The following is a 25,000-nucleotide window of genomic DNA, read 5'->3' on the forward strand; positions in this document are numbered from 1 at the left end:
TGAAGACAATTCTGATCAGCTCTCTGTGTGCGTCTGTTTGTGTGTGCGTCTGTTTGTGTGTCTTTTTTTAGTGTTTGCACAAATGTGATTTTGTTTCACTCAAAGGGAAAGGATTACTGCTAAGATGGTTCTTTCAACCCTGTGCAAACTAGCATGATCAACAAAATGAAAACAACAAAGGCAAAAGGAAAAAAAATACTACTTCTTCTCCGATACTTGACCGTCGCCTTCGCTCCACATTTTGGCAAAGACGGGCAGCCAAACAGCGGGACCCACCAGGAGGGTAAGTAGCTGGCAAACACGACCGGCTGATGCCATGGCCACAGTGGAATGTTTATTTGCCACTTCTGAGACGCTCCAGCCTTCGCTACTGGGTCACTTAGCCAAAACGTGGCGGAGGCTGAATTGCTGGCGGTTAAGGACTTTGCGAGTCATGGCCAGCGCAGGCTCATTGGGATTCTGAGCACGGCGCTTTGGGTGCTGTCCAGTCCGCTGACCTTAGTTTTTTCCCCCTCGGAGAAACACTCACTGTCTAAACACCAATCAGGCCCTGACTGATTGTAGTCCTGGGGGGGTGAAAAATAGGCTTGTTATGTCGGTTAGCCCCCACAGATCAACCAGACTCCCGTCTCCAGGGACCGCAATGTACTGTCGATAGCTCCAGCCTCCTCCAATCCACTCTTGGGTGTCTGCTGGACTAAGGAGTACGATGGTGAATGGTGTGTGTGTGTGTGTGTGTGTGTGTGTGTGTGTGTGTGTGTTTTTAATGGTGGGGGTACCCAAGGGGTGAGACATTAAACTCTCTGAACTCCCATTTGTAGCTCAAGCAAGGCAATGTTCCGAAACTGATGCCTTTTTCCAAAAAAAAAAAAAAAAAACACTTACGCAAACACAGAGCTGGATTTCTCTCCTGTTTCTAACTACCTGCTCCATAGGGGGAACCATGAAATAACTCATCCACCACCACATACGGTCATCTGTGCGTTCGTACGAGCTTCAAGAAAACATGTGTATCCAAAATATACGAGCCCCGGCTTTAATATGGGCTTGTTGAGGAACATGGCGGCTGTAGGCATCAATAAATCTCCCCAGATGGACTGCTGATTTACGCGGGCTGTGAGCAACCCTGGCATGCCACAAACACAGGACTCGATTCACAGAAATACGAGTGGAGCGAAGGAGAGTAAAAGAAAACACACACACACACACACACACACACACACACCAAAGCTGAGATGAGAACCGGGAGCCAACACTAAGTTTTGACGCTCTCACCTCCCCTCTCTATGCTGCAGGACCGGCCCAGGCTTTATGCGATGTTCCACTTGCTTCGCGAAAGCCCCTCGCAGAACAGCTGCACTTCAAAAAACGGTTCCTTGTTCCGCGCTTAATCACAAGTCTACTCCGAGCGTTTTTTTTGTTTTGTTTTGTTTTTCTGTCTCCCACCCCAACACCCAAAACTGGCAAACAAATATGTGTGCACTTCACTATCACGACACAGCTCCTGGTCCTTGTCTTAATGAGAAGAGAGAATATACTGCACCTGACTGGGGGGGTGAGTGTGGACGGCATCTGGACGCAGTCCTCCCGTGGCATGCGCCAGCCTGCTGTTCATCGTCCAGTCCCCAGGGCAGACCCTGAGCCTGTGCCCACCCTCCTCCAACTGCCTTCTTGCCCTCCCCCCTCTCTCTTGCCCCGTTTCCTTTCTCCCTCCGTCTGTCCGTCTGTCTGTCTGCGGGCGTCCTCTGCCTACAGTGTCCTCTTCCGTTTTTTGTCTGAGACGGCTTCTTCTCCTTGCAGGGGTTGGAGATTAACAGAGCTGACCACACTTCACACCAGTCCTTCCCCTCATCTGCTAAGAGTGCGCGTCACACACACACACACACACACACACACACACACACACACACACACACACACACGCTCCATCGCCCCCACTCCTCCTTCTCCCCACCTCCTGCACTCCATCTCCACCTCCCCTGAGCAGCCCAGCTGCTGTGGCGTGGACCAATGGCGTGAGGGCCGCTGCACATAGGTGCTCCGCGCTCACACGCACTCCACAGAGGTAGGCGGCGGCAGGAAACATTCCCATTGAAAATAGGTTGTTGCTAGGAGATGGCCAGGGGCAAAGAGCAGTGCTTTGGTCCACACAATAAACAAGTTGTTTGGGACTAAAACTGGACACAACAGGGAGTCACTCCCCTCCCACGCAGTCGTCCAAACTGTTAATCATGGAAGGCTATTTATATGGGGAAGAGGTGGGATTCGTCTGGAAAAGAACTGGGGGAGGCGTCTGTCCCAAAGTAATGAGTGACAGGAAGATGGACTTTGGCAGGGATGTTTGGATTCGTTAAGGGAGGGCGGGGGGGGGGGGGGGTGTAGTGTTCCTTCTGGGACCTTGGGGTCTTCGCAAAAATGTGTGTCCATTCTTCTTCCCCGCAGTGTGCGTCAGAGTGGACCGCGGCTCTCCTGTTTGCCTGTGTCTTCATCACACACACGCCGCGCTCAGAGAGAAAGGGCCGCTCGCTCAGGGTGCGTCCTGCCAGCGCCGGGAGAATCAATGCAGAGGGAAAACCGGTCTGAGGTCATCCACTTAATAGACCACGAGATCGAAAGCCGCGAGACAGTTCAATTGAGGGGATGTACGTCAAAAACACAGTTCACTTTTTCCCACTTTCTCTCTCTCTCTCTCACACACACACATTGGCACAACACCGACTCACCGGTGACACAAACAAAGGCGGTAAACAGCTTTTTCCAAAGGTGGCCATCTTTATTTTTGGTACAAGTATATACAATGTGAAACTGTTCTGTTGAGAGTGGCCAAGACACTGACATATTTGAGACACTAGGAGAGCAGGTTGGGACGGAGACAACAGCCATTCAGTACCATTGATCTGTGAGAGCAAAGGATATCCTCCTGATAAGACATGCAAACATGCAAACGCACACACACACACACGCACACACACGCGCACGCACGCACACACACACACACACACACACACACACACACACACACACACACACACACACACACACACACACACACTATTACACACACACATTACATTGTGTGTAGATTGTCCTGTGTCACTGCTGGTGCATTGTTCGTGATATCAGTGTCCAACCTCCCGCTCCAGCAGAAGCAGCTCAATCCATTATCCTGCCGTCCTCTCCCCTCCCTCGGAGAGCGCTCTTCCAAATAGGCCTATTGTGGGTCAGTGCTGATGGACAGGCGTCTTTCCCAGGCAGGGCTTAGCACATGTAAAGCCCTTCTGCATTCCTGTAAGCCTCTGACCGCCACCGTTGCTGTCCAAGGCCCTTTCTCCATCAACAACATAATAGCCTTACCGGCAGCCCCTGGCTTGCTTGTCACCCGGACCCTGGGTCCTAATCGCTCCACAGATAAAGCACTCTGATGGAGACTGGCATTATAGGGGAGAAAAAAAACACACCTCCAACTCACACATCAGGGAGATCTAGGCTGGTGTTGGTGGGAATGGTGTGTTATGTTGTTCTGTGGCTACTGTACCTCAGCAAAGACAGCTGAAATCGGTATCACTAAAACCCCAAGGCATCTTGGATAACTAAACACATCTTTCTTATAGTGCTACCTAGATTGAATAAAATACAGTGTAGTAGGTTCATAAGCTCTAAGTCCTTCATGTAGGTCCTCAGTTTTAGTTCCCAGAGACAAGTTATGACTTTAAAAATGTTTCCATTTTGCAATAGGAACTCAGAATGCTGAAGGGACATAGCATCGTTCACCATTCTGAAGTGCACTGGATGCTGAAGCAATGCGGACCTATCTCCCGCTGTACCTCACAGCCTCCGTCACACTGAAGGCTGATCTGAGAGCAGGATTAACACCTGTGTTTGATAATCATCGGGGGCTTTTACTGCTCGGAATGTACGGATACGGCACGTGTGTGAGCTGGCCGCTTCGCGTGCCGACAAAGACGACAAGGTACGGTACGCCAAGATAATGGGGGTGAGTGTGTGGGGATTTTAATGGGGGTGGTACAGTAGAGTGTGTGTGTGTGTGTGTGTGTGTGTGTGTGTTGGGGGGGTGGTTTTAATGGGATGCCACGCTGTACGTCTGTCCCTTTGTCTAACGAGAAAAGCCATAGCCAGAGAGTGTCGCTGATGACGTCAGCGCGGGGAAGCGACCGCAACGGCAACGAGATGTCAGCGGGGAGAACACACACACGTGCTCGACCCACGCCACGTGCCAGGCAGGGTGTCGAGAGGGAAAAAGCATGGAGAACAGAGCATACACACAGACACAGACACACACACACACACAAAGGAATGTCGAGACACACAATAATTCACAACCTGAGACAACACAGATGCACAAACGTACAGACATACACATACAATTGTGCACTGACATATATATGCACATAGACAGGCAACTGTGTTTTCTCACTCATGCACTCACACACACACACACACACACACACGCACACACGCACACACACACACACACACACAAATTCACACACAAATACACACAGACACACACACACTTAAACAGAGAGTGAGAGGGAATAAGAGGGCGCTTAATGTGACTGCATTATCGTGACTGCCCTTGTGGACAGCTCGAGATGGGAGATACTATCTCCCCCTCAACTGGCAGCCTTTTGTTCTTGTTCTTCTCTCTTTATCTGGCCTTCACACACACACACACACACACACACATACACACACACACACACACCAAGTCTACACACTCAGCTCAAAAATTCACACACAGTCATGTTCAAACACTTGCACTTGGTAACACCAAACACGACACCAAATGAACTTGTAGAAATCCTCACACACACACACACACACACACACACACACACACACACACACACACACACACACACTGCCTCCAAGTTCTTGTGAAGGAAAATCACACACATGGACAATATACACAGGAACAAAGGATATCTATATATTCATGAACATGTTTGAAAGAAATCCACTAAACCAAAGTGTATCTAACTTAATTACCAAGACAAATTTAAAACAATACACACATACATGTCCTATGAGGACATACACACACACACACACACTGTACTGACCGCGGATCCTCGGGCGCCTCTCTTGTGGTCCCATTCAGGCTGTGAGAGCATCTGTGTGGGGAGACAGAGGCGAGGGTCACACACACACAAAGACTGGCCGCGCATTCCTATTCACCGGTCACTCTTTACCAGCGGCACCGCTGGAGCAGCACTGGCATTCTACTCCACCGCTCGGCGGGCAGCTAAGAATACTGCATTCACAAATAAAGAGACGGAGGGAGAGAGAGAGGGAGGGAGGGAGGGAGAGGGATAGAGAAAGGGGGGGGGGGGGCGCTCCTGGGATCCTTCTCTACCTCTCTTTTTTCTCTCGTTCCCTCTCTCACTCTCTTCCTCTTCTTCTCTCCAGGTCTCTATCTCACTTTCTGTCGCTCCCACTCCTCTCTCTCATTCTACGCGTTTCCATTTTGTTCAACAACATGCGATCGGTAATTCAATTTCACAGTCAGCCTTGCTTTACTTAGTCCTCTTGCACGGCGTAATGGCTTCTCCCAGGCAGTAAACTTTATGCGTTCTAATTAACAGACAGCGCGGCACAGCCTCCCGTAGGCACCACCAAACAGCACACGCTCCACTTGCCTGAGTCGGCGCACAGAGAAAAAGAAAAACACATGAGGAGTGGGAGAGAGAGAGAGAGAGAGAGAAAGAGAGAGAGAGTGAGAACTAAAAATGCCAGGGTGTCGCGAGTCGAACAGTCAGACAGAGACGCGAGGCGACGACTTGCGACTTTCTAGAATCTGGATGGAAGTGGTTTTGCGCGTGCAATGTTCCCTGCACGGTTGCTACGAACACTGTAGAGCAAAATAAAGTCATCGGGGACGGTGATTAATGAATTCACAAAAACAAAAAAGGCCGTCTCTTTATGCGAATATTTTCCCATGTCGGAAAAAATTGAGAAAACAGTGGACGGCATAACAAATGGTTATTTTCCTTTATGGTTTACAGTGGCCTAAAAGCCTGGCAGTAAATCAGTGATATTTGCGTCCACACCGGACCAGTGCCACACACTGGCCATGGCTCTCAGAGTACACAACGTGCCCTGGCGTTGGGCCGACTGACTGGCTGGGTCCAAACACCAGGACCCAAACCACTGCCCTCTCCCAGATTGGCACCACTAAACCACGGCCTTTGTCACTCCAAAACTAATACTCCAACAGTTGTCTTTCACCATAGCCCTCAGACATTCAGTGCGAAATTAGGTCTTCAAAGAGTATGCCTTCTAAGCGATGCTAAAAGTGTAAGATAGTGCTGTGCTTAAAGTCTAGTTATTAACAAGAGTGATCACGTGATCAATTCACAAATAACACAAATGTGACTCTTTCAAATTATATATATTGGGGAGCTCCAAAGAAGTCTAATGCACAGCAGAGATGTCAATAGGGATCTGCTTCTTCTCTTGTTCTCACTCGCTTCCGTTTCGGTTCCAAAAGCTAATATTTTGACAAGGGGGTCAAAGGGGAGGCCATCGAAAAAGGAGCCGCTGTCATTTGCCTTTTGCGACTGAGGAGTTTCAGTCGGAGGGGCACTGGGGATTACGTAACGTTACATAACCCTTCTCATCCTCCCTTTTTCTCCAGATTCTCCCTCTTCGCTTTCCTCTGATGGAGCCACGAGCCATGCATATTCAAACACTGTGTCTTGCATGGGGCAAGGGTAGGGTGGGGGTGCTGTGTGTGAGTGTGTGTGTGTGTGTGTGTGTGTGCGAGGAAGCCTTTGCTTGTAGTTCCATTCATTAAATTATTCAGCGGCGAGAGGCAGAGGCACTTTTCCTGGGTGAAAATGTCAGTTTGCCACAGCGTCACACCTCGCCTCGAACGTGATTTGGACCACGGGAAGAAAAGAAGGCAAAACAGAATGAAAGGAAGTGCTGGACTGCCTCAGAGATATAATGTCATCCAAAATCCTCTATTATGATACTATTACACTCTTCACACTTTCCTGCCCCTGGCCAATGCACTACTTTTTTCACTAAAAATACTTGGACCATGCCATTATTAACCAGATTATACACAAAGATAACAATCAAAATGACAACTTTACTTGTATAAAATAAAACCAACAGAAGTCTGGTCTCAGTTACGATCTGCAGTTACCATCTGCATCTGTCCTCGATGGCGTTCTCTTCCCCATGCTCCTGTGGGATGGATGGTATATTTCAAACAGAGACACTCAGCTGCAGCTGACAGCCCTGACTTAACATCATGTGTGTGGTGTGCGTGTGTGTGTGTGTGTATGTGTGTGAGAGAAAAAGAGAGAGAGAGACTTTCTTCTGGAAAGTCAACATTATTCATGGACGTCATCCAGTGTTTCCGAAAGCGGCGACTGCGTCCTGTCCTGTCCCGTCCCACACACACTATCCGGGGTGTTTTTCCCCGAGTCGCCAGCGGCCGCCTCAGCCTCAGCTCCAGCAGCAGCTCACCTAGCAGCTGAGGTAATAACAGAGAGGCCCAGAGCTAGTACCCGCGTCCTCTCGCCTTCTGCAAAAATCATCAATCAACCGCCATTGAAGGAAGGGAGGAAGGGAGGGAGGGAGGGAGCGCAGGGCGTTTCAAAGTCTTTCTCTTCTCATGCTCAGGCGATGGGGCTGTTTGCTATTTTAGCTTAAAAGTGGAGGAAAAAGAGCAGCCTGTGACTGTTGAGTTCCCTCGGAGTGACATTGTTGTATTAATGTCCCAGGCATCACAATTCAGAGGGATACAAAGTGTGAAATGCTATTTTATTTGGTTTATTTTTCTCACAGAGGCTGAATAAAACAGGGGGTGAGGTAGGGGGTGCTGTGCTTTTGTTGCGTTGGCTTAAATGACAGATGAGGCAATCCTCGTAATAAGAGCATGAATCAGTGCCGGCTTAATTTACCATGAATGAACTGCTGCCGTTGGCATCGCTTAAAGCCTGGCCCCAATCTCTTGCTCTCTCTCTCTCTCTCTCTTTCTCTCTCTCTCTCGCTCTGTGTCTCTTTCTCTCTCATACCCTCTTTCTCTCTCTCTCCCTCTCTCTCCCTGTCTGTGCCAGGAAGTGGGAGCATTAGCACGCCACGTGCACACACCGCCTTGCCAGTTCCCAGTTTCAGCCTGAGCGGGCATGTGTGCCCACCACCCGGAGCTAGTGCTCCCCCGACGGTCTCCATTACGGCTCTAATGCACTTTTAATAATGTAAAGACAGTGGGGAAGCATTCGACAGAGGCCCATAATGCAGTCTGGCACGAGATTACCATTCACAGTTCCACAATGATTCATTCATAACCAGCATAATGTCCATTTTATGACCCCCGTGGATACTGTGGTCCAGGAGGGTCCTCTCTCCTCCAACCTCCAATGTCGGCTACGTTCTGTCGTCTGTGCCTGTGCAGAGGCGTGCTGTGCTTGTCCTATAACGTCTTGCGTTAACAGAAATCGTTCGGGAATTAGAGTGTATTTTTGTGAAAGGGTAAGCTGCTTCCTGGTGGGCCTGCTGTCTTGACTGTCTCTATGGCTGTGCTTTTCTGGCTGTCATGCTCAGCAAAGGTGGCCCTGCTCATGACCTGCAGATGGCGCTGTTTTCAAGACCAGTGTGCCGCTAGGAATTGTCACGCTGGAACTACGAGCAGGTGAGTGAAGTGGCCAGACCCTCTACATCGGCGAGTGTCTGACAGCTATTCAGGAAATAAAAAAATAAAAAAAATATGACGGACAGAAATGAATCGGTCTTATTCCCTTATACATTTCTTATTTGTTTTTTATGTCTGATATTTTTGCAGTTATTATTACTGTGTAAAGCTGCATTCACAAATCTTTTGCATAAGAAGACTGTCAAGATGCAGGCAGAATGCAAAGTTATTACTTGTATTATTATAAGTGCTTATTTTTCTGTTTGAATGATTGTGTGTTTATACTGTCAATATATTCCGTAAGTGGTTGATGAATAAATAGTGGTGTGTGTGCGTGTGTGTGTGTGTGTGTGTGTGTGTGTGTGTGTGTGTGTGTGTGTGTGTGTGTTGTCCATTCACCACCTCCAGTCCACTTACATAATAGACTTACAGCCACATCTATTACGACAAAGCCTAAAATCGCTGCTGGCAAGGATTTTGGGGTGTAGAAAGCCATGAATTGATGCTAAGAGTTCGCATTAAGGTAATCAGATGAACATGCAAGTCTTTTGGGGAAAAGAAATCCATAAACTTCAGGCCAGCATCTATAATCCTGACAGCCCATACCACCCCCCCAGCCACTTTCATCATCATTAAACTACACTGAGCATAGATCACAAATGGCCCTGTTACAAATGAATCACCTGTCGCGGAAAGGGGATTTAATCTGCCGTGTGCGCATGGACGTGGAGGAACTGAGAAATAGGCCAATTTATAAAGCAGATGTCATTTAAAACAGACGCCCCAATGCTTTACTATCCAGGCTTACAAGATGTGAGCCAGTATTAACAGCGAGAGACATGGGGCCCTCCCACAAAAGTGTGTATTAAGCAAAGGAATTTATGACCTCTTCAGACAGCATTCATTTGCTCTAACTCGGACACGTATACCCCCTCTTTGACACACACACTCACACCACCACATCCTTGCCTGTGTGTTTTCCAACCAACTATAGACTACTATTAAAACAACTCTAATATATCACAATGCACTTACTTTTCAACAACTATGACTTGTTTGAGAAAATCGAGCCACGGTCTTACAAACTGGGTCTGGTGAAAGCGTTAAGAACCTTTTGCAGCTGAGGACTTGAACACATTACAGATGAATGCTTAACAAATTAACATGAACAGCCTGATGCACAGGTAAAATTGATATTACAAGCCTTTTTTACCGGATGAATATTTAAATTACAAGGTATTTACAGCATGAATTTAATTTGTAATCTACATTTTGCATCAAACCACCATATCTTGCATCTATTTGGTGCAATAATTCAACAAGCAGTACAATAATGACACATATAGCTTACATTAAAATACATTCATGGAAACATTAAAAATATGCAGTTTGGTTGACTTGGTGCTGACTCTGGCTTCATTCACATAAATAGATGACAGCTAATACCTACCAATGCATTGAATTGCCTTAGGCTATGCAGAGAAATCGTATTTTAACATGTCACATCAGTAGCATGTCTGTGGCACCCTGGTGAAAGTCGGTTTGTCAGACTGTTGACAGGAGAGACTGCTGTAGTCAACATGTTCTGGGGCTAGAAACAGCAACCTCTCCCAGATAGTCGTTCACTATATGGCAGAAGCCTGTCTTATGTTTAGCTTTTGTCAACAAACCAGTATTTTGGGCTCCTAGGGGGAGGCAATTGTGGATTGTAAACATGACATCCAGCTACACGATCTAATGGCAATTTTCAAATATACTTTATATTTCTATTCTGTGAGTTCATTTACATAAATAACTGTTTCACTACCCAGACAATACCATATGATCTCAATCAAGATTGCAGTCTGTCTGTAAATATTGTTTTTAAGACTTTTATTCAGAATACTGATCAGGGAGGAGCTGGGAGTAGTTTTGGTCATGACAAAGAGAATTTGCTTGATTAAAAACATGCACAAAATGTTATGAGAATAAAAGTGCAAAGGCCTGTCAGGACTTGCGGTTTCCCACCGTTCACTGTTTATGAGCTATGGCCTGATACAATATAATTTGGGTCATCACTCATTAGTTTTAGCCCAATTGGAAGCCATTAGTATGTTTCCGAGCAACAATACACGGTGAATGTCGCTTGGCAGAGAAAAGATGAGTGTCTTTTACAACTCATGAGAGATGTTGCAGAGGGAGCTTTCTCATACATCCCACATGCAGAACAACATCCCACCTTCATGGCATGGGGGCGATTTGGGCTCTGTTCAGATGACTGCCCAACCCCATGCAGTTCCTATAAGCTATCTGCTGAAAGATGGTGGCTTGGCAGGCACCTCCAGGCCTGTAACATTATAAGAGGGGGAAACTTAGACTCCTGAGTCCACAGTCCAGCATGGGGGTTAGCGTAGGGGGAAGTTCCAAACCTCGGGCAAAAAGCCCAGCAGGAGCCCTGCAGCAATGCTGCCTGCCTGCGCTCAAGTCTAGCCTGAGACTGATTCCTTTTGAAAAGTCCCTGGGTACTCCCTCTCTTTCTCTCTCTCTCTCGCTCTCTCAGTCTCTCTCTCTCTCTCTCTCTCTCGGTGTCTCTCTCTCTCTCTCTCTCTCTCTCTCTCTCTCTCTCTCTCTCTCTCTCTCCAAGCCTATTAGGGCATAAAGACGCATTCATGCTCCTGAGCGGTGCCACGCAATTACAGGGGAAAGCTTAATGACAATCAGGGGAGGACTTCACTGCGGAGGTGCCTCTGTGCGAGAGAAAACCAAGTCTGTCCTCTTTTTTTCCTTTATTTCTTTTTAGGCACAAAACACAAAAAAAAAAAAACATAAAACGGATGCATCTTCACCTTCAGAGATTAAATATTGGGGGGGGTGATGAAATCGCACAAGCCTCGGTGAAAACTCTGTCCGTCCTCGGAGATGAACGTACAGTACATACAGTGGACCCTCCTGGTGCTCGGGCCGTGCGGAGCGGTTTGGCCCGGGCGGGCCGAGGGAGTGAGCGAACGCTTGGCTCGTTAGTTTTTGACCCAGACCAGCCTGTACTGTATTCGTTTTCTCCGCTGACTTCAGTGTCAGCCGCCAGCCAAGTCCTGCTCAGTCTCACTGGTGTTATTCCAAACGGGAGGACAAATTGTGTTACTGAATATGACACGGAGCTTGGTGAAAGATTGACCAAGGTGAGTCGCATTTGCACGAAAAGAAAAGCGCACCAAATGAAGGCATAATTCCATTCAAAAACAATGTGAACCGCCAATAAACACGTTAAAAAAGCCCACTGAACCGATGGAGTTTCTGGATCTTACAACTGACAGATTGTGTTTGATTTACTGTTTGCTCTCTCCTAAAAAGCTAACAGATGAGACTTTTGATGTAAAACTTTACCCTGCCAGTTGTGTAATATTAACCTTGAGTTCTTTGGACCGCTAGAGGCAGTTTTTTAATGAAATGGTAATTACAAGAGGTACTTCACTGGATCAGGTCTTGGTGAAATTAAATTCAGTTACCAACCAAAAAGAACTACAAGAGGGAACAAATTGCGCCTTGGAACTCCATTTTGGGTTTCCTAGAGGGTTTTTCAAGTCAGCCCACAGCTCGGAAGCAGTGTGCCGACATTAACACAATATATCGTTACATGTTAGACAGCTTGGGCAATGGAAAGGCTGAGGTGAACAGGACCGCACATAGTGAGCCATGAAACCCCAGGGGAGGCAGACTCACTGCCCGCAAACACGCACAACACACACACACAGACAGACAGCTCCACTGGCACCACCAAGCGCCCCCCTCCTCCCAACAAAGAGCCATTAGTCTGTTAGTTTAGCCAGCAGCAAGATAGACAGGACAGGAGTCCAGACTGCCAAGCAATCCATTTCTCTCTCTCTCTTCCTCGCTCTCTCTCTCTCAGTCATTCCCTCTTTCTCTCACACACACATTCTCTCTCTCTCTCTCTCTCTCATCGTGAGAGTTGGATGGTGCTTTTTTGGGGTGGGTAGCTAGGCCTGGGTTTTTCTCGACAGGCCGCGTTTATTGCGCGGGGGGAAGAGAGGCTCGGCGAGGACTTGTCAAGCAGTTTCCCGAGCGATGGAAAACACGGGCATGAATCAGCTCATTCAGAGAGCGCGGAGCGGCGTGGAGCGGCGTGGAGCGGCGTGGAGCGGAGGAGGCCGTGATTTAGAGGATGAGCCGCGCACTCGCGCACTCGCTCGCATCTGCTCCCGCTTAAGAGCACAATATCAGTGGGGCCTGCGTTGTATCCGCGGAAAGGTCAAACATGAGATAGGGCTAGGGGCTTGCCAACTGCACGGCCAACACTCAACCACACGCACACTGACACACGAACACACACACACACACACACACACACACACACACACACACACCACACACATGCATGGATGGAAGAGCACATACACGAGAGCACACACACACATACAAACACATTAGCATGCACACATACTGTACACACACTCACTCACTCACTCACTCACACGCACAAACTGAGGGAGAGAGAAAAAGCATTATGTTCACATGTTTGAACAGTAAACCACACTCCGCACAGCCGAGGCAAATGAACAGTGGACGGCGGCCAAACACGCTGGGGTTCTTAACTCACGCTGGTGCCAGTGCCGCACACTGACAGCCCGCTCGTAAATGATCATAATGTGCGTCCGAACCAACACGTGAAGTCAATTACAGCTGACAGCACCACGGCACTGCCACTCGATAAACACGCAACTGCGTCATCAGCAGCATGACAGAGAGCTAATGAACAGTGTGTTTATCTGTGTGTGTGTGTGTGTGTGTGTGTGTGTGTACTGTGTAGGTTACATCCCCCAGGCTCTTAAGTATTTACACAAGACAGATTGTTAGGGAGGAGCTCTTAAGTAGTGACACAGCAGAAGTGTGGACTGAATGAGCCAGTGAAAGTGTAAAAACAAACACACACACACACACACACACACACACACACACACGCACATGCACTCAATATAAACATGTGAGCAGACCTCAGCGTACAGACACACACACACACACACACACACACACCTCTCTCCTGTAAATCCAACGACTCTCTCTTTTCCTCCCAGCCAACCAGAGGAGCATTGGGGTACTGTACTGTATGTGTTTGACATCCTTATTGTTGCTGCGGTCCCGCGGTGCCACATGGCCCCTCTCACGTGGATTTGAAGTCTGAGATGCGTTAACGAGGCGGCCGTAAAAACGTGCCCCAGCCGGCGCAGGTGATGTCGAGAAGCGGAGAGGAGAGGAGAGGAGAGGAGACGGCACCGGCACCGGGCCCCGTTGTAGTTTAGTTAGTTAGCGGGACATCTGCGGGACACTGCTCGCTCGTTAAAGCGCAGCTCTTGTGCATATGGTCATAAACATTCTTGGGGCTGGCAGTCTTTTGAACACCCCTAACGCGAGACCACCCGGCACTGTTTATCCTCCGACATTATAGATGGGGAACATTTGGAGCGGGAAGCCGGTGTAGTCAGACCAAAGATTTGCCCAGGTGCATGTTGAGGTCTAATACCTCATCTCCCCTGTTATCCATTAATATCCACTCCAAATGTCATAAGTGGTTTAAACAACACACACACACACACACACACACACACACACATACACACACTTAAACAAAGACACAAAGACACACAGACACACAGACACACACACACACAGACACACACACGGACTCCAGATCGTAACAGACACACACACACACACACACACACACACCTGCACACTTACTCTCACACACCTACACCACACACACAAACATCACATGGCAGCTTTTGAAGAGCGAGTAGAAAAAAATCTTCAAAAAAAAAGAAAAAAGAAAGAAGGTTGGGGGGGGGGGGGGGGGGGGGGGAACAGTCTATGTTAAATTAACCAAGGACAAAATGTACTGGTCTAAGTGCTCCTGGCCAATTAAAAAAGCCTCCATCCTCCCTCCAGGGGCCCAGAGGGGCTGTGCAGGCTGGCTCTGGCCTGCTGACGTGGGGAAGGACGGTGGTGGGGGAGGTGGCAGCGATGGCAGCAGTGGTGGCTTCAGCACGTGGCACCCGCTCGCACAGCAGCAAAGGGCCTTGTAAGGAATAAAAGCCGCCACGAGGCCCTCCTATTGAGGCCTGCCAGCCACACAACGGCCAGAGAGAGAGAGAGAGAGAGAGAGAGAGAGAGAGAGAGAGAGATGTGTGTGTTTGAAGAGGCTCACGGAGAGAAAACAAGAGAAGGTGAAGAGAGTGGGAGCAAAGTGAGGGTGACGTGTGTGTTTGTGTGTGTGTGTGTGTGTGTGTGTGTGTGTGTGAGGCGGGGGGGAGTGACCGGGCTAAAAGTGGTGACAAGGCACCCTCGCGTAAGTCAAGACTGTCGCTGAAGAGGGGCCTGACCCCTTCCTCTCTAACCCGACGACCGACAACTCAGACAGGCCCCATGGCTTCATTTACATCTCCTGTCCCCATCATCACAGTCCTATTGAGGCTATGAATAGACAAGACAACAAATGATGAGCACATGCGAGCCTGGCGCACAATAAAAACGGGAGGCGATTGAGTCGCTCGTCCCCCCTCCAACACTCCATAGCTCACGAGTGGACTCGGTGACACATAAGGCCCTGGGGGTTACACACACTCTGAGCCAGTAACAATGAGCGATAACCAACAGGCTTTACGCTGAGGTGAAAAAAAAAAAAGAGATGCCTGTGTCGTCAAGCACAGAGTGCGAAGCGTTATTTGCAGAGCTGTGTGGCGTGTACGTGCGGCAAGTCATTTACATTTGGCACAATCGGTGGGCTGACATATGGCTATTAGATAAGTAAACCACTAGCTTCCTGCTAGAATCTATGACATGAGTGTGATAAATGGGTATTATCGCACATGGGTACTTCATTTGAACTGTAATGTTTCATGAGCGTTGTCATATGTGTGTGTTCTCTGCTTGCAGCACGAATAAAAACACACGCGCAATGGTTTGGCTTGAACGTAAGCACTGAATCCTGAAAAAGGCAAGGGCCTGCTAAGCAGGACTGTTTCAAAATCATGTTTCTCCTCTCGCTCTCCTCTCCCGTCGACACCGTAGCCCTTTGCTTGCCATCCGCGCAGTCCTGGGGCTGTTATCTGGTTCAGCGTGCACCCATTCATTTGGCCGCTAGGTAAATATTTGGCTTGGCAGAGGCGCTGAGAACCCAGTGTGAGTAAGTGCCACTGAGGGAATCCTCCTGTGTACCCAAGGGACAGATGGGCACTGGCCAGCTCTCAAGCCGTGTTCCCTCTCTCTCTCTCCCTCCCTCTCTATCTATCTCTCTCTCTCTCTGTCTTTGTCTCTCTTTCCCTCTCTCTCCCTCTCTATCTCTCTGTCTTTGTCTCTCTCCCCCTCTCTTTCTCGCTCTTCACTGTCGTACATCAGGCTCTGCCATTACACAGGCCGAACGTGGAGCACGTGAAACACTAGCACTTGTTTTCTTACTTTCATGTGACTTTTAGAAACACACACACTCATTACACACACACACACACACACACACACACACACACACATACCCAAACACCAACACACACACACAAGCACTCACCCACTCACACGTACACAGGCGCACACTAAATCAGTGCTTCAGCTAAATGTCAAGTCTGATACCGAAGCACTTACGTCGAAAATGAGATAAGATTACTGTATGTTCTGCCTGGCCGCTAATGACAAGCAAGTATTGTGCTCCGCAATTTACCACTGCACAGGCCAAGCTTCTCCCGGGCCCCCACTACACCGAAAAGTAGGTGACAGCCTGGAAACAGCAACACGGCTTCACCAGTGCTCAATTTGGCAATAGGAAAGATGGCAGAGGAAGCGGAGTGTATGGGGGGATATTTAAGCAATACACCACAATTCGCCACAATTAAAAAGAGCGGGGTTGTAAACTGACCTGCCTGTTTTCCTTAGCAACGCAGTATTGACTGAGCTGGTTTGTTTCTGTACACAGCTGGGCCCATTAATGTTTGTGGTGTAAGGGATACAGTAGTAAGTCATGTCGTGACACACAAATGAGGTAATGCCGTTTGGTGGGGGGTGACTGACATGCAATGCTGAAAAGTGGGAGAGAGTTTTGGGGGGAGGGGGGGAGGCACTAAATTATAATGTGACTCTCACTGCTGGTGTGTGGTGACAGAGAGCTGTGTGTGTGAGAAGTGGTAAGTGAATGCTAGAAAGAGAGAGTAGGAAAGGACCGACAGTGAGGCATGAGATGATGATTAAAAAAAGAAAGACTGACATCTAGAAAATGAAAGAACAAAGGAGAGAAAAAGAAAAGAAAGAATGACAGATACAAACAAATGACCAAGTAAACATGACAGCTGTAAATGACACAACAGCAACTACGAACTGGTTCCATTTGTCCATTCCAGTCCCTCCCAGTCTCCCAGCAGCCCTCGCCGCTTAAAGTGCGGATGACCTCTCCTTTAATCCCACACAAGCTCCACCTATCCGGGAACACCAGTCGCCGCGCTCCGCCGCACAATGGGGGTCAAACTGAGCTGCTCGTCGCTCGCAAAAACTGACCCAAGGGACAGCCTGGTCGGAATGAGTCACCCGCGCTGTCGATAGCAACAAATCCCATCAGTGTCGCTCATCGATGCTTATTAGGGCCAAATCTGCCAGGCGGGAGGGCTGTCGATCTGCACTGAGCTGAGATCCTGATTGCTTATTGATTCGATTACCTTTCTTTGCGTCACAAAAATACACCAGGCTACAGCCCAGGCCAGCAGCCGGTCCCTCATGGGGGGTGGGAGAGGGATCGGGGTAGGGGGTTGGTGAAGAAGTAAGGCTGGGTCATGGAGATGTGATGTATGTTTGATGCATGTTTGTTCTGGTGTGTGTGTGTGTCTGTGTGTGTGTGTGTGTGTGTATGTGTGTGTGTGTGTGTGTGTGTATGTTTACATCTGTGTGTGTGTGTGTGTGTGTGTGTGTGTGTGTGTGTGTGTGTGTGTGTGTGTGTGTGTATGTTTACATGTGTATGTGTGTGTATGTGTGTGTGTGTGTGTGTGTGTGTGTGTGTGTGTGTGTGTGTGTGTGTGTGTGTGTGTGTGTTTTGGAATCATGTGTGAGCCAGTGGTCTCAAGGGCCCAACGAGCTTAAAGGTAAATGGCATGCACTGCTTCTCATTACATGATGTTTGTGTTTGTCCAACAACCATGTTAAGCATACTGCAATTAAAAGACACTCATGGATGCGTACTCACTCGTGTATGCATAATTCATATGTTGTGCTCATAAGTTTACATACCCTGTACATACACATGCTAAAGAGGAATAAAAAATCATCTTTTGGAAAAATCCAACCTTTAAGGACACCAATTTTCTTTGTGAATGAATAATGTATCGTAAATAAATAAATGTTCTTCCTTAAAATACGGGGGCCATAAGTATACATACCCCTATGTTAAATTCCCATAGAGGCGGGGAGATTTTTATTGTTAAAGGCCAGTTATTTCATGGATCCAGGATACTATGCATCCTGATAAAGTGTCTTTGGCCTTTAGAATTAAAATAGCCCCACATCATCACATACCCCTCACCATACCTAGAGACTGGCATGGTTTTTTTTCAATTTCAGTTAGCCTAAAAGCTGGTTTGATTTGCATTGAGAGATGATCTTATGGAAAGCACCCCATTCCAGTCTTGAGATATGGTGAAGGGTATGTGATGTGGGGCTATTTTAATTCCAAAGACCAAGGGAACTTTATCAGGATGCATAGTATCCTGGATCCATGAAATAACTGGCCTTTAAAAATAAAAATCTGCCCGCCTCTATGGGAATTTAACATAGGGGTATGTATACTTATGGCCCCTGTATGTTAAGGAAGAATATTTATTTATTTACAATACATTATTCATTCACAAAGAAACCTTGGTGTCCTTAGGTTAGATTTTTCCATTGATTAATTAATTAAGGTATTAAAATCAATTTCCAAAAGATTTTTGTACATGCATGCAAACGTGTGTGTGTGTGTGTGTGTGTGTGTGTATGTGTGTGTGTGTGTGTGTGTGTGTGTGTGTGTGTGTGTACATGCATCTGGAACCAGTTCTTGGACTAAGACCCTCCAAAAATATGAGCTGTGTACGCTTCATGTTTATTCTTAAGATTGAAACGCTCTTATTGGAAAAGTTATTCATGGGTACGCAGAGGAAGGGCAAGTTTAGGGGGGGAAAGGTACCATAATATAAAGCAATAAAACCCCTGCAAAATAAGACAGCTGGACGAAGCCACAATTAGCATTGTAAAGGCATAGGCCACCCTGAAGTTGAAATATCTGGGCAAGTGGTCAACTTTTTCCATCTGGGAAATTGGCACTTTTTTATTACGGCTTCCACATTAATTTAATAAGAACCAGAGAATTCGTTGACTTTAGCTCCCTAAACTACTACCACACGGTTCAGTTCTAGTAACCTTCAAATGACTGCAGACCCACGCCGACTCCAGCTCAGTGTACAGTGTACATGATCCTTCTTGATGAAATGCAAAAATACTTTGAAATGTTCTGGTTAGCAGCATTGCGACATTCACCTCTCTATCACGTTGCTATTTACCAATGCAGATAAATGGCTAGGACGCATTAATATTTGCACTAAACTGAAACCCCCCAAAAAAATGCTGAGTCATTTTGTCAAACAAACACTCACTCTGGGCACCAGGGCTTTCGAGAAAGCTTTTAAACAGCCCACTCCTCGTCAAAACAAATACTAAACAGACACAAATAAACCTGCGAAGAAATGCAAAGAGTGTCCTAGTCACGAGTCCCATCGCTACTCAGCTAGTCCAGAGACTGTTGAGCTGTAGGTCCAGCTCTGGGCAGTGCTGGCAGGGTGACATCAGTGAGGAGAGAGGGGTTGAGTGGGGGATCTGGCTCCCGTGTGATTGGGTTAGGTGGCCCCTAATGGCCAGCCGGAGCAGCGACTACATTAACCCCCCCCCCACACACACACACACACACACACCGGCCTTTGGCTGGAGCACAGCCACACCACTGATCACATTCGGGCTGCTAATGAGAACGTGTCTGGTGTCCCGAATCACGGCGATATGGCCCCACCAGAAACCCTAGCAGTGGCAGCAAGAGATGGGTTACAGACATAAACACATAAACATTCGCTCACCGACAACACACACACACACACACACACACACATACACAAAACACACACACACACACACACACACACACACACACACACACACACACACACACACACAAAACACACAAATACAGGCACCCTCATATGGCCCTGTTTTCCATTTGCAAGCCAATCTAATCTGAATTAATGGAGATTTGTGATAGGCAGATGTCTTTTTTTGAAGGCTCAAATATCCCAAGTCAAAATGTGTACATATATCTCTAAAATGAGTTCATCTTAACAAGGAAAATAAATCTGCTCACCCACCATGGGAAATCAATCCCAGTCACCACATGTGGATTCCAAGAACTGACTGAATCATAAAGTGAGTAAAGTAGCATAAAATAACTTGATTTATCTCCACCGCATTTTAACAGACAACGGAAATGTGACAGGCACGCGATCGACCAATGCAGACAAACAGCCAGTGCTCTTAAGCTGATGTGGGGATAATATTCGGTTGGTCTTTTAGGAATCCGCTGCGTTATTAGGTCATGGTTTCATCTGGACCCTGGAAACCCCTGACACTTGGGGATTTAAAAGAGGACATATTTCTGAGAAAGTGGACATGGGAGTTTTCCAGGAGCCTTGAACATATCAGTGAACATCCAACTAAATTAGTCAGTTTTATCACAGTTCAGACTGCCCAAAAGACCGACAAAAGAAAGGTGGTCTAAGGCCTTGACCAAACCCTTGCCTATTGTAAAGAACAGACACCCTCCCAAGATATGTCTACTAGTGTGGGTGAAGAGAAATACTCTAAATAAGTTATGCCAGTTCTGTGAAAAAATATACTATGAACAGGTCAAAACAGGAAGAGGGCAGACAGAGAATGAGAAAGATAGAAAGCACAATCACAGGGCTCGCAATAGGACCGCAGCTTTGTCCATGTTTATGTGTGAAAGGGGTTGGAATTGAAGGGATACGCTGTATGCTCCTGGTCTGTCGCCACGTCCGTGTGTCTGTGCGCAATCCCTGCGACCACTTGTCCGCCAGGTAACCATGGCGACGTGCGTACGCAGTGACGTGCGCTCGGGCATCATGAGATTACTCAGAGGTGCAGGAGGAGGGGAGAAGGACAATCAGGCAGTAGCTGAACCCTCTCTCTCTCTCCCTCTCTCTCTCCCTCTCTCTCTCTCTCCCCCTCTCTCTCTCTCTCTCTCTCCCTCTCTCTCTCTCTCCCTCCCTCTTTCTTTCTGCCCGTCTCCGTCTTGAACTAGTCAGAGAATGAGCACACAAAAGACATAATCAAGGCAAAATCAATACCTGAGTATTCAGACCCTTACGTCAGTACGCTGGCATTGGGAAGATGAAGACACAGCAGATGACAACAACAGCAACACAAAAAAGCGATTCTAGCGCTCAATAGGGCAGGGCAGAGAAACGGGAGCCTTTGTCTCCTGTCTCCTGCATAGTATGGCAGGGCCGTGGCAGGAAAGACTTCACCTATGACACAGAAATACGGAGAGCCAAATGGGCCTTTCATGTTTAGGAAGCTTGACCAAAGCCTTATGCACAAAAATGGCACCTGAGGCATACATAACTCCTGGCATCTCCCTTGAATGCCTCCTAAGTCTGTCTGTCAGAACATACAGAAAGGCTGCTACGCATGTCCTGCACATAGTGTTTGTCTCGGCCAAAACACACAAACCCTACCCACACACACATTATGTCATTCTTCGTCCTATTCACTGGATTCACTGAAGTGGTGCTCTTTTCAGGAGGAGAAAAGGATCAAATGAAGACAGAAATAAAAGCAGATGTAAAAGTGTCAGATGTGCAGATCTCTGAATACCAATTATTAAGGACAACCTAATTTAAGTCATATTACTGTGTTCCATGTATGTATGAATAAATGTCTGCTGTAATGTATGTTCGCATGTGCATGTGCATGTGTGTGTGTGTGTGTGTGTGTGGGGGGGGGGGGTTGACTGTCCACATGTGTGAGCACAAGCATCTTCTGCATTGGTGCTCGGGGGAATAACCGCGACCCACCTGGGACTTTCTGCTAGCGCTGGCACCTCTGCTGTGGAGCTGAGCGCTCGGCTGCTGTCTCCCCTCCCTCTGCTCAGAGAGGCCCACCCTCCCCTAGGACATTCACCACACCTCGCTGCTGGACACATCTGGGCCCCCCTGACACCACCTGAGAGTTGCGGCCTCTCTCTATCATAAGAAAGAGAAGTAGAATTGCCAACCAGCGTTCCATACATTATCCCTTACTTAATTGAGTGCCTAGTGCTTCTATTGTATATATAGGCGTACATGTCCGCAGCCTATAAGATGCGCCTAAAGGCGACTGCTAAAGGATTTGGAAACAGAGACAAGTAAAAGTAAGTATGAAAAGTAATTAGCTGCTGAAATAGACAAGTGTCACTAAACTAGACTTAATATAAAGTGGGACGGAAAGAGGGGAAGGAGAGAAGGAAGAGACGAAGTCAGTTCATGTTCTTCTCGGCTCTCAGCATCCTGCGCCCTTTTCACTAAAGTTACCAGACCGCGAAAGTAAGCCATTCCTGTGGCTTTTCATGCATGTGCAACTTGGGGGGAAAAACCTCTCCAGCGGCACCCTTACACTCCAGCTTTGGATCGGAGGAGCCAATTTGCTAAGTGGAGCGTTTGCCCCGACGCTAATGGCACGCCGATCTGAGGGCACTCGCGTGGCTCGCGCGCCCATTAACGTCAGGCTGGATAAAATCACACGCGTCACGGGGCCCTGGCGAAGCTCGCTCATTCGCTGCTTTTTTCCTCTCTTTCGCTTGCTCCATCTCGCACGCCGCCCCTCGCACTTCAGAACGCACTCAACGCGTCACGCTGTGACTGACAGCCGAACTCACGAGAGTGCCAAAGGTTGTCGAGAGGTTGTGTTTGTGTGAAAGATTCCCAACGCACAAATTCTGTTTTCAAGTGCATTTATGCTGCTTGTTCCATCTTCCTGACAGTCAAACACTAACACGAAAGCCCCAAATGCATACATAATTCACTCCAGTCCAATACCACTGACATTAATAGGTAATACAATAAAAAGAGCAGCGTAGTTCATTTCGTTCCATAGTCAAATGTTTCAAGGGAATATAACAGTCACTCATATGGCTCCATGTTTTTAATGGCATACTCCTTTTTCCTCAACAGTAGGGTGAAAATGACAGGCAAATATTTCACATCTATGGAGCGAAGCTTGTATATTCTACGAAAAACGTTCAGGAAATTATAACAGTGAACATTTTTGATCTGCGTTACACATGGAGCCAACCTGACTATGTGACTAATTTTTTATTATTGTTTCATATTTTAGTGGATATCCGTTTCATCTGGTTTTGTTTCATTTGCTTTCCAGATTCAAAACAGGGCAAGGGCCTTGAGTAAGTATGTGTCTGACAGTTGTTTGGGGGCAACGGGAAAAAGAAGGAAATGTCCTCGATTATTAAAACAAATACAGACTTTTTCAGAGTAGGAACCACAGTACAAAGTAGGCCTACAGTGCAGAAGAGTGTTTCTCTTGACAAGGTCACATAATGTCAGAGCTAAAATATTGCTGTACCATGGCTGTATTTTCCCCCCTGTATCCTTTCGTAAAAACTAGTTTGTCTAAACACTTGCGAGGAGTTTCTAATCCTCTAAGCAAGCTGCTTATTCACTTAACCCTGACGGCGGCGAGGCCGCTCAGTTCTGACACGTCGGTGTTGAGGAGGAATAATGAGACCCAGCTGTGAGAGACTCGACGGCCTTTTTCCTTACCTATAGCTCTGCTCCCTCACATGCACACACTTGCACACAGTCCCAACGAGGCCGAGTGACTCAAGCACGCCTCACTCTCACTCATCCCCCGTTCGGAGTCCGACTCAGAGCAAGTCAGTCTGACGGGTCTGAATTCCAGAGGCTATCAACTCTCCCTGTCTAAGAGTCTTCTAGTCTTTGATATCAAGCTTTCAGTGCTCAGTCATCACCATACAATGACGGAGAGCTGCATCAGAGTGCATGAATACCAATTATTAAGCATGAAGTGCATACAATCCCCTCAGCAGGAGATGATGGCATTGCTGGAAAGTCGTGTTTAGTTTTAGTCAGCAATGACATGTCCCAGGAACCGGCGGTAGGAGTTGAAGTAGGTATAGCCAAATAAATGTGTCACTTGTTTTTTTCTTTTCTTTCGAAAAACACATTTGCACATAGGGTTTAGCTGAATACCTTATGAAACCTTACAGAGGAGAGCTGAGGCATGAGAACATATTGGGCTTGAGTGGTCTACTTCCCACATCATATGTTGATGAGTATGCACTAATCAAACACTTGAGTACTTTAATACATATATCAGAGGGCTACATACTGAGGGACATGTGCCCTCGTGCACCAGGGGGTTCCTAGGTTTTCATATTCATATTGTGGCTTAATTCTCATTTGGGAAGCCTGAATATCAAATATGTTATGAGAAAACCATGTCATGGCACAGAACAGAAATGACCTTTCAAGAAAAAAGTATTTTTAAAAGAACATTAGGAGCAGAGTATAATTCAAGGCACTGAGAGAGGTTCTTCTCTTGGTCCAGATTTGCCTCCATATCTGTCATCACAAAAAGCTGCCTGTCTCATCACTTGTGTTCTGAAAGGTCAATGGCAAACTGGGTCACAACTGAATTTGATTGGACGTTGAGCGCTGCAGCAGCAAGGTGGAAAATCCAAGTGGTGTACCAGGCCTTGCCCTGCTTCTGTGGAACAGCTCGCTCCGCTGTAAACAGTGGCTTTGTGGTTACGAGGCGATTTCATCATATGCAGGCAGCCTCTGCCGCTTTACCAACCCATTGATCAAGGGTCCTGGGCACTTTTTTATCTACAGAGCACCACTAACTCTAGTTCAAAACATTCTTTAATCAGCCTACATTGTCAGAGTTACAAGTCTGCTTGGGTTTGACAGTACATGGTGATGGTGTCACTGAAGCGAGAGCTGGTTTTACTGATAAACTGTGAGTCATTTATTAACATTAATAGCCAAATATTTCCTTAATAGTTGTGCCAGTTGACTGTCTTAAAGCAGTAGTAGGGAGTTTAAACTGAAGCTAGTGGACTAACTACTTCAAAGCCATGTAAAAGCCTTGTCAACACCATACACAGCCCTGCTGGTACTGATAAAAGCTTGCCAACAGGTGACTTTAGGAAATACAGTTGCCAATGTCAAGCTGTAAAAGCTTTTTTAA

The 25,000-nt window shown here is 47.3% G+C and overlaps 1 protein-coding gene across 2 annotated transcripts in view; it reads right to left on the bottom strand.

The window, feature by feature from the left end:
- pde3a (phosphodiesterase 3A, cGMP-inhibited) overlaps positions 1-25,000 on the bottom strand; it is a 73,339-nt gene that overhangs the window by 29,249 nt on the left and 19,090 nt on the right. Inside the window, exon 2 of one of the 2 annotated variants that reach the window (XM_076296528.1) lies at positions 5,085-5,135. The exons of the other annotated variant lie outside the window; for it this stretch is intronic. Coding sequence (XP_076152643.1) covers positions 5,085-5,135 — 51 coding nt within the window. The remainder of the gene's footprint in view (positions 1-5,084; positions 5,136-25,000) is intronic. 2 annotated transcript variants of the gene reach the window in all.

This window comes from Alosa pseudoharengus, unplaced genomic scaffold (genome assembly GCF_046254945.1).
Source record: "Alosa pseudoharengus isolate Yale_2024_CS ecotype anadromous, Long Island Sound unplaced genomic scaffold, YU_APseudo_1.1 YU_APseudo_1.1_scf_20, whole genome shotgun sequence".
NCBI classification, from domain to species: Eukaryota; Metazoa; Chordata; class Actinopteri; order Clupeiformes; family Clupeidae; genus Alosa; species Alosa pseudoharengus.